Source organism: Salmo trutta, chromosome 9 (assembly GCF_901001165.1).
Source record: "Salmo trutta chromosome 9, fSalTru1.1, whole genome shotgun sequence".
In the NCBI taxonomy this organism is placed as follows: Eukaryota; Metazoa; Chordata; class Actinopteri; order Salmoniformes; family Salmonidae; genus Salmo; species Salmo trutta.
The window spans coordinates 7913732-7924561 of NC_042965.1; the positions used below are offsets into that span (position 1 = coordinate 7913732).

A 10830-nucleotide genomic window follows, 5' to 3' on the forward strand; every position below is an offset into this window, starting at 1 on the left:
AGCAATTTTTTTTACAGTTTTTTGGGAACCACAAGGACATTATCTTTACAGTGTCTCTGGTCAAAACAAAATGTATCTAATTTTTCAATGTTGTCTTGGTGCAGGTTGGTTGATTTTACGAGGCTACCGTCGCCAACCCCAGAGAACAAGGACCTATTCTTTGTGACAAGGAACTCTGGCATTCAGCAGTCTCCAGCCAGAAGCTCCAGTTACTCGGAGGCCAACGAGGCTGAGGTGCAGCTCCCCAATGGCAGCAAGAGTCTGTCAATGGTGGACCTGCAAGATAGCCGCAGCCTAGAGAGTACCCCTGGCCCCCGCCCTGCCTCCCCCAGCGACATGCTCCTCAATGAATGCCAGTCCCCCGTCGCCCCTGGGCCAGGGGGCTGGGCCGCCCGCACCCCACAGGGCATTATCCCCGGCCCCGGACCCACCCTCAGGAGAATGGTTCAGACCCCCACCAACCCTAGCACAGAGAGTAGCACCCTGGGTCCAGGGAGGCCCTCCCAGCTCCTGGCCCCGCTTTCATTCCAGAACCCTGTTTACCAGATGGCCACGGGCATGACCATGAGCATGTCCCCACGGGGTCCCCTGGCCGATTCAGGCTCCGAGGGCCACAGCTCTCACAGCTCTCAGGGCAACAACACAGAGGATGCCCCCAAGCACCAGGGGGTATTCCTCACCCAAGGGGTGGCAGTCGGGAGTGGGGGAGGCAGCAGCAGTGAGGAGTTTGCGCGGCGCTCAGGGGAGTTCACGACCCGCCGCCAGCTGTCCCTCATGGAACCCCCGCGGCAGAACAGCTCCGGTCCCCAGCGCAGGATAGACCAGCCCCCTCCGCCCGTCACCAGGGGCAGGACGCCGCCAAACATGCTCCAGACGGCCTACCCTGGGCCGCGGCCCTCCAGCGGCAGCATGATGTCATCATCTCCCGACTGGGGGCCCAGTGGCGGCACCCGGTTGAGACAGCAGTCGTCCTCATCCAAAGGGGACAGTCCTGAGACCAAGCAGCACACCCTGCACAAAGTGAGTAGAGCATGTCACGTCTATGTGTGTGTGTGTGTGGGGGGGGGAGGGGGGGCTGTGTGTGGTCTCACTATTATCCTGGACAGCCATTGTGTCTGCTGATTTTTATTAGAGATAAGCTCTTAGTTGACTAACTACTTAATATCTATCGAGACAGAGTTTGGATTGCATGTACTGAAGTTCGACTAGCAAAGCTAATGGGGCTTGGCTGTGTGTATTATTCTGGGCTTCATCCATTGGTTATGGAGAGTTATTCCTCATCAGAATCTTATTTCCAACCTGCAGCACGAGTACATCCTACCTGCAGCACGAGTATAAATCCAAACTCTGGCTAGAGAGATAATAAGATTCCGATGAGGAATAACCAATGGCAGAACTACAGAATAATACACACAGCCAAACTTCATCTGTGGCCTTGAGGGATGAGCCAGGCAGGATATGACCTCAGTGGACGTATCCAGCTCACAGTCACAGTGGTGGGTGGAGAGGGTATGTATGGAGAGCCCAACTGGCCTCAATAAGCTATCATAACACTCAGCCTTGCTGAGCCAATAGCAAATCACCCAGGGCAGTGAGCCACAGGCATTACCCTACAAGCCTCAGCGCTGGAGCCTGCTAACAGACTAGACAAGCAGAATTAATTGTGTGACTGTGGACACCGGAGTGGTTATTAAATGCCTGTTCCGCTCAACTAAATAATTTTTGTACATGGTCTGAATAAATCCTCCTTATAAAATGAACAAGCATTTGCCATCTAAACTCAACTGCAGCCCCCCCCCCCCTCCCTTGGTAATATTTACGCTTAAAACAAAACAAGTGTCCTACTCTATTTTGGGCTTGATCCCTGTGGGCGTGTGTGGCAGTCTCCATGTCCCAGTCAGAGTAGAAGGGGTTATAAGAGAATGAACCGGGGGGGGGGGCAGGTGAAAAGACTGGTTTAACATACAGACTAAAGAAACCATTTTGCTTTTAAACAAATCAATGATTCAAATCTTCTTTATCAAGGTTTTAGAGACGTGAGTCCAAGCTCTCATGATTCTGTAATAATCTTGACACAGACAATTCCAGATGGACAATGCAAAAATAATCCCCCCCCTGTGCCTTCCCACTTGCTTCAGTTGTTCCTCTAAATCCTCCTCGCTGAAGACACTGGCTCTCCTCTACTCCTCTGTAGACACTGGCTTCTCATTGTAGCTTGTGATCGTCATCGTGCAGCATTCATTTACCCTGCTGGGCTTCTTTTCCATGACTTACCAGAAGGGCTTTGTGTGTGCGTGATGTGTGTGCGTGTTCGTCCCACCAGGCCCCCTCCCCTGTGAACCCCAATGCTCTGGACCGCACTGCTGCCTGGCTGTTGAATATGAATGTGCAGTATTTAGACCATGAGGGAGTTGACCCAGATACCAAGCACAGGGAAGACCTTCAAAACAAAGAGGAGCTCACTCAAACTGAAAAGGTAACTAACGTCTAGCCTCTTGTAAAAACCTAGCATCTGCTTCAGCACCACATCACAATATTGTTCAGCACAGCCACTTACAGACATCATCTTTATTACTTCAGAGGAGGAGCAGAAAGTCCTAAAAGATTAACGTGAGCAGTTAATACGTGATTCTAGGGTTGTTATTGATTGCCAACAAGGAAGTGAATGTGTTGCGGAGCCAAAAGCAAAGGCACAACAAAGGCACTGTGTCTCTCCCTACTAGCAGGCCTGTCCATGATTTGAATTCATGTGAATATTGAAGGGTAAATGCTGCTTAAGTGGTATGAAAAATGATTCTGTGTGTGCGGAGAGATGCCCCATGATATATACTGGTAGTGTATTTATAGTTTTGTATACGAGTTCAATTAGCCTCTATTCTGACGTTGTTTAAATGTAGGCAGACAGATGGGGTTAGGCTGAACTGCTCGTACTGCAGCTCAAGAGAGGCCATATCTCAAAAGACCACAGTGGTGACAAGGCAAGAGTGTGCCCTCCCTCTGCCAATTCTCCAAGCTACTCCAATGAATTATACACCAGCAACATATTGCACTCACGCACACTCATAAGCCAAAGACACTTGACACATTTCCATCACACACATACACATATTAATGGTTTTTCAACTCCTAGATAGACATTTTTTTTCTTTTCAAGGGTTTTTTTGTGATTATTTCAAAGATTTTAGGTCTGCCAAAGGGAGAACCAATCACTGTCCTTTTAAAGCGATAGTGGTGATACTTAACGAATCAAACCGCTGTTTATTATGTTGGTCAATTACTACCAATAAATCCCCTTTTTAAAATCCTTAGTTGTACTCTTTAATAGGTTTGTATTAAAAAAAGACAGAATGTAATACTAAATGTTAAAGTAGAATATTTGAAAAATGGGGCGTCATTCTGGTTTTAGACCAAGTTCAGTGTAATGTATATGGTTTTTATGTAGCCAAGTACCTTAAGCAAAGGGCAGTGTCTGGAATGTCATTCAAAGTTGAAGTAAAATCCCTAAATTTTAAATCCCCATTTGACTTAAGAGGTTGATCGTGCAGCTTGTTTACTGCTGTGGGATGTATTATTTTATATTTGTTTTGGATTCACTTGCTTGCAAAACGTCCTAGACACAGCAGAAATGTACCTAAAAGCTTTGCAGGGTCCTGCATTTTTTAACCCAGTCGGCTTTTCACAGCATGACTAGGAGCCGTGTTTGTATTTATTATGGATCCTCATTAGCTGCTGCCAAGGCAGCAAAATTAAGGCAGTTATACATTTTAAATACATTACAATACATTCATAACAGATTTTACAACGTATTAAGTCTGTGCCCTCTACTACAAAACCTATGTGTACATGTGTGTATGTAATCGTGTGTGTGTGTATGCATGTGTCTATGTTTGTGTTGCTTCACAGTCCCCGCTGTTCCATAAGGTGTATTTCTCTCTTTTTAAAAAAAAATCTAATTTTACTGCTGGCGTCAGTTACTTGGAATAGAGTTTAATGTAGTCATGGCTCTACGTAGTACTGTGCGCCTCCCATAATCTGTTCTGGACTAGGGGACTGTGAAGAGACCTCTGGTGGCATGTCTTGTGGAGTATGCATGGTTGTCTAGCTCTCTATGTACATCCAAAGGCCAGCCGTGCTGCCCTGTTCTGAGCCAATTGCAATTTTCCTAAGTCCATCTTTGTGGTACCTGACCACACGGCTGAACAGTAGTCCAGGTGCGACAAAACTAGGGCCTGTAGGACCCTGTAGGATCTTGTTGATAGTGCTGTTAAGAATGCAGAGCAGCGCGACTTCTGCCCATCCTAGCTACTGTTGTATCAGTATGTTTTGACCAAGACAGTTTACAATCCAGGGTTACTCCAAGCAGTTTAGTCTCCTCAACCTTCTCGATTTCCACATTATTTATTACAAGATTTAGTTGAGGTTTAGGGTTTAGTGAATGATTTGTCCCAAATACAATGCTTTTAGTGTGACTTGATTGTGAACCTGAATTGTCATCCACAGGCTTTCATTAGCATACACTGTACATTACACGTGTTAGTCCACAGACAAGGGTGGATGGTAATACCACTCTTCTGTCAGCAGTTAAGTACAGTGGCCCTCTGTAGCTCAGTAGGTAGGGAATGGCGCTTGCAACGGCAGGATAATGGGTTCGATTCCCAGGACCACCCATACATAAAGTCACGCGTGCATTCATTTTTTTAAAGTCGCTAAATGGCATCTCTTTTTATTATATTCTGGCATATATTTAAGCAATAAGGTCCGAGGAAGTTTGGTATATGGCCAATATACCACGGCTAAGGGCTGTTCTTATGCATAACGCAACACGGAGTGCCTGGACACAGCCCTTAAGCCGTGTGGTATATTGGCCATATATCACAAACCCCCTTGGTGCCTTATTGCTATTATAAAGTGGTTACCAATTAAATTAGAGCAGTAAAAATAAATCTGGTGCTATATCCGTTGTGTACGGTCTGATATACCACTGCTGTCAGCCAATCAGCATTCAGGGGTCGAACCACCCAGTTTATATTATATTTTATATTACAAGAAAAACAGGAGCATACCGAACAGAACCACAAACTGGGTCAAAGCCCACTGAATGGGCGCAGCTTTGAGAATGACAGGTGTGTTCGCGTGCACGAATGTGTGTACTGTCACTGACTCGCCACGGCCGACTCTGTCCTGTGTCCAGTACCAGCAGGAGATCGCCATCCTGCAGGACAAGCTGCGTCTGTCAGCCAAGAAGCTGGAGGAGTATGAGTGTCACCTGAAGGGCCAGGACGAGCAGACCCAGACGATGCTGCTGGAGTACCAGGCACGCCTGGAGGACACGGAGGAGCGCCTGCGCCGGCAGCAGGACGACAAGGAGCTCCAGATGAAGAGCATCATCACCAGGTGGGGAGTCCTCTACCTACCACTGAAGGCTGGTGTCACTTCAAATCGGAGGACGGGTTTATTGACTTGTTGTAATGGCTGTAATTAGGGTGACGGTAATGGACTTCTGAATGAAATTGTATTGGTTGCTTCCACATATTTTGTTGATTTTGATTGGGGTGTAGCGAAATGCTTATGTTCCTAGCTCCAACAGTGCAGTAGTACCTAACAGTACAAAACAATATACGCAAATCCCCCAAAAAATCAACAAAGGAATTGAAAAATATAGAAATATTCCAACATGCAATGTCAGTGTCCGGAATATAAATCTATATGTATATGATGGTGTGTAAAGACAGTATATGAATAGAAAAGCTGTGTACAGCAGTAGTTATATAGGATGGGCCTTGACTAGAATACAGTATATACATATGAAGTGGGTAGAACAGTACAGTATGCTTACATTATTAAAGTGACCAGTGTTCAATGACTATTTACATAGGGCAGTAGTCTCTAAGGTGCCGGGTTGAGTACCAGGTGGTAGCCGGCTAGTAACAGTGACTAAAGTTCAGGGTACTGGCCGGCTAGTGGTGACTGTTAAACAGTCTGATGGCGGTAATTGACAAGACGTTTTTTGTCGACGGTTATTTTATTTTTGGGACGGTCTTCATCCATAACCATCGGTGGTTACACGGTTATACAGTAATTGTGCCAGCTCTAGCTGTAATGGAAGAAATGGAACGTTTCCAGCCACTGCAATGAGCTGTCCTCCCTTCACCAGCCTCCACTGTTCTCTGCCTACACTAATACACTATGAACTATGTCATTTAGTCCTGGTTTTGTGTACACTTTGTACAAGCTATTTTTAATGTCTTTTTTGTTGTTTTGTCAGTGCTATGCATCGAAGTTAGAATGTAATATTTTTAACATCACTATAATAAAAGATCAATCAGTCAACAACTCCAGCTTTCACCAGCCACCAGTACAAACATATCTTTGTTACTGTTTCAGGCTGATGTCTGTTGAGGAGGAACTGAAGAAAGATCATTCGGATATGCAATCGATAGTGGACTCAAAACAGAAGATCATTGAAGCCCAGGTGAGCGCTTAGTGTACACGAGAGATGTATTGGCTGTGTCAGCAATTACAGTTCCGCAAAAGCTCTGAAATACTGTATTCAGAGCTTTACTCTGTTAGTCTAAGGTCTTGAAGAGGACAGCGCCCTCTGGTGTTAAGAAAATGTCAACGACCTCAGATTGAAAATGAAAGTCTAGCTCCCTGCAAACAAACCAGTCACTGGAATTACTGTAACAAGTACAGTATGGACTGTATGTGGACAATATGTCTCTGTTCTTGAGAAACATTCCCTTTCAGTTCACAATAGTGGCTACTTGTTTCGAGTAGGTCCTGTTGGTCTCCTGAGGAGCTACAGTTTATCAGCAATATGATGAATGATTCATTGGATTGTTTGAGGATGTGTGACAATACTAACCCTCCTCTTCGTCCCTCGGTCCTCCTTCCTCCCTCCCCCTTCCTCCTCACTCTGCAGGAGAAGCGCATCGCCTCTCTGGACTCGGCCAACGCCCGCCTGATGAGCGCTCTGACCCAGCTGAAGGAGCGCTACAGCATGCAGACTCGCAACGGCATCTCCCCCACCAACCCCAGCAAACTCCAGATCACTGAGAACGGAGAGTTCAGGAACAGCAGCAACTGCTAGGGATGGGGAGAGGGCCTCGCCCAACTCAATAACACTTGGGCTAGGGGAGAGACGAGAATATGGCCACACCCAGTCACTCTCTGAAGAAACATGTTCATACTGAACAAATCCATTATTTTCAATGGATGAGGTCATGATGACATAAGGAGTAGACTGACTATGAAGCTGTTGCTGAACAATATAAAGGAATTCATCAGATTGACTTTAGAGAAAGTTATAACGTCTACAACACCTGGCTGCATGACATCCCAAACTCTCTATCCCAGTACATTAAACAACATTGGAACAAATTAGATGAGAATAGGTTGCACTGTTATCTTGGAAAGAGCCTGTTTTGAAGGGATTTGAACCATTATGAGTTTCAAATGTTTCTCATTTTCAGTTACCGCGTTGAAATAGCACAGGTTGCTAAAAGAGGACGCTCCTTTATGGATCCGACACATTTTTAGAGCGCACTTATACCCTACATGTCCCTCTGACCTACAGTATACAGTACTAACATACTCAGCCCGTTTCATCTGGCAACAGTATAGTACATTACAAGTGTATATATATAGTACATTGTAGCATCGATCTTCAATTTTACTCAATGGCTGTTTTCTACCCCACTGTTTTTGTTTCAAACTTCAATAGCATACATCCACTATATGTTGCCAAGTGAACAAATCTTTATCAGTGAAAGCCTCCTCTGTTGACCAGCTTTGAAAAACAGAGCTTTGCTGAAAACACATCCCAATAGCAAGTGTTTCTGTATTCTACCTGTATATTTTAGGTATCCCCCTACTTTTCTTACCTCAAATGAATTTTTTGCATGTATCATATCAGGATAACACAACAAGCTTGCTTTGTTTTAAATTGCTAATAGTAAGGAAAGAGCTCAACTATTTCAGTTTTTGCATACTTTGTATGTGCTTAAATATTAGTCTATTTAGAGGTTTAAATGCCTCAGAGATGTATATAAAATGTTCACGGTATTTTTATTGATTGTTTGGAATAGTATTTGTACAGTAAGTGTTCCTTGTATTAAACTCGGCTGTTCTAATAGTACAATTTAAGAGGTTCTAATTATGGTTCTACTTCAGTAGACAGTTCATACATCATTTGAGCCATTATTCCCTTTTCATACGTGGGTATTCTTTGTTAAAAATGAACAATTTATTGATGCTGTTAAATGAATGATGTTGATAAACATAGTTTACTGTGTATTTAAATGGTTGTGTGTGGGCCAGTCCGTCATTGTTTGCAGTTTGTCAGTGCTGAATAGAATAAGACTGAACTCAAATACCTGGCCACTCCTCTACCCTTGCACTTCTGGAACTTAGCTACAATATGCACTTTCAACCAACAGAAACACTCTTTAATTTAGAATACCTTCTATCCAAAGTAAAGAACAAAACATCCATATGGGGTTTTAGGCTGTAACTGAGGTATAAACCAGATTCATTGATCGTTTCAATTCCCTCTTGTGTTGATTAAGGGCTCGATTCAATCCGTATCGCGGATGTTTAGCGCGATTTCAATTTAAAGGCAATGTTCCAGCGTTCACGGAGTCCGCATTCTTGGTAAAGAATGCAAACGTCGGCCCAATCGGAAATTACCTTTGCATTTCAACTGTGCTATAGCGCTGAACTATCGTGATTCAGGTTTAATCGAACCCCAAAGCTATAAAAATGGAGTGGACTCAAAGGCTTTTTGTGTAGTCTTATTTAAGTTGCAGGTAGCTAATTTTAGCAACCATTAAAGGTGGTCTCAACAAATGGCTTGATTTCTCAATTCTGACTTCAGAAAATTCTCCTCTGAAAACACTAGCGGTCTGCTTTCATGAAGTTAGAAGCACCTCAAGCGGTTCTTAGTGACACGAATCAGTGTGTCTGGTCTGTGGAAATGTTTAGCTTAAACAGAATGATCATTTTTAAAGTATTTTCTGCTCTTCAAATTTTAAAAGTGATGTAAAATTGTATGTACGGTATGCTATGAATTATGTTTGTTTATATCAGTTCCTTATTTATTGAATTTCTATATTGTTTTTGATTGAATAAAATGCCCTCATGCTGAATAGTATTTGTCAGAGAATCATGGATTGTTTTGAAGATGCCGGTATAAAGAAAAAGTCTGCATTCTGGTAGAAATGTGCTATTTCCCTCAAGTGGTCTTACTGCACCCAACCTGCTCAGTCAAGAGAAAATGTCTTTAGAGGGTTTCAATTGATTTTCTCTTTCAAAGCCAAAGGTGCATCTATCCTGCTATGATGTTATTTTATTGAAAGGAAATAGTATATACTGCACCAGAAACCACAGATCAATTCACAATATTGTGCATCTTCATGGTCTCCCAGTTCCTTTAGGGAGGTTTTTCAACCATTTTGCAAGAAGAGTGACTTACCAAAACTATTCTCTTTTCCTTGCTCTATAAAATACTGAACAATATTTTGCCATGTTGTTACTGCAAACCCATAACTTTTGTATGAATGTTAAAATAATAATTTGATTTGTGTAAATGGTAACAAGAATAGGTCTACTAAAGTGTATGTAATTTATGTACAAATGCAACTAGACTTATTAAAGATTTATTTCGCTATTTTAACCATGTAGTGTTTTCATATGTGGTATTTATTCTCACAATCGCAAATGCTGTCATTGATTAATTCAATATTTTAGAAATATCGCCAGCCAGTGGTATCACAAAGCAAGTACAGTAATTCAATCATTAGTATGCACAAAACAAGCAGCAGGCAAACTTGGTTGACATGATGTCATTACAACCAGAAACTAATCACGTCATTTAAACAAATTATGTATTTTCAACCAGCTATTTTCCGCTGGGATGGACCTAGAAATAACACACATATCCCAACACTGAAAGAGAAATGCTCATCTTAGTGGCTATTATTGTCCTTACATTGTAGACTACAGATTACCCTCTGAACCCTATCTGGAATGTGGGCTGTTGACCAACACATCATCCAAGTGAGGTACACATCACAGACCCCATGGTAACTCAGCAAACAACTTTGGTAACGCTCCTACTCTTCTTTTAAAGGTCTAAAATATGAATGAGTCTGAACATTCAGGACAAGGATTTCAATGATAACCCCATCAGTTATTGTTGCTAAGAGATGATCAGTGTTATATGGAGAGTTTGTAGTTAAGTATGTAGGTGTTTCTGCCTTGTATATTTTGTTTCTGCCTTGTAAGATTTATTTTGCTATGAAGTTAATTTTCCCTAAGGAAAAAAAATATATACTGTATAAAGGTAAGAGGCTAAATATATTATGTCTATTCATACAGTGCCTTCAGAAAGTATTCATACCCCTTGACTTATTACACATTTTGTCGTGTTACAGCCTGAATTCAAAATGTATTAAATAAAAAAAAACACATACTACCCCATAATGACAAAGTGAAAAAAAATTTGGAAATGTTTGCAAAATTATTGAAAATGAAAAACAAAAATATCTAATTTACATAAGTATTCACACCCCTGAGCCAATACATGTTAGAATCACCTTTGGCAGCGATTACCGCTGTTAGTCTTTATGGGCAAGTCTCTAAGAACTGTGCACATCTGGATTGTACAATATTTGCACATTATTCTTAAAAAAAATAATCAAGTCTGTCAAGAGTTGGTTGTTGATTATTGCTAAACAGCAATTTTCAAGTCTTGCCATAGATATTGAAGCCAATTTAAGTAAAAACTGTAACTAGGCCACTCAGTGTCCATATATGCATTGTTCATTGTTC

At 42.4% G+C, this 10830-nt stretch overlaps 1 protein-coding gene across 4 annotated transcripts in view; it reads left to right on the forward strand.

The window, feature by feature from the left end:
• The window catches only part of LOC115199781 (disabled homolog 2-interacting protein), a 128564-nt gene extending 118891 nt beyond the window's left edge, over positions 1–9673 (forward strand). For all 4 annotated transcript variants that reach the window (XM_029762205.1, XM_029762202.1, XM_029762204.1 and 1 more), the window contains 5 exons: positions 105–1020; positions 2324–2476; positions 5192–5394; positions 6385–6472; positions 6923–9673. In XM_029762205.1, coding sequence (XP_029618065.1) covers positions 105–1020; positions 2324–2476; positions 5192–5394; positions 6385–6472; positions 6923–7090 — 1528 coding nt within the window. In that variant the 3' untranslated portion in view covers positions 7091–9673. The remainder of the gene's footprint in view (positions 1–104; positions 1021–2323; positions 2477–5191; positions 5395–6384; positions 6473–6922) is intronic.
• The last annotated feature ends 1157 nt before the right edge of the window (positions 9674–10830 follow it).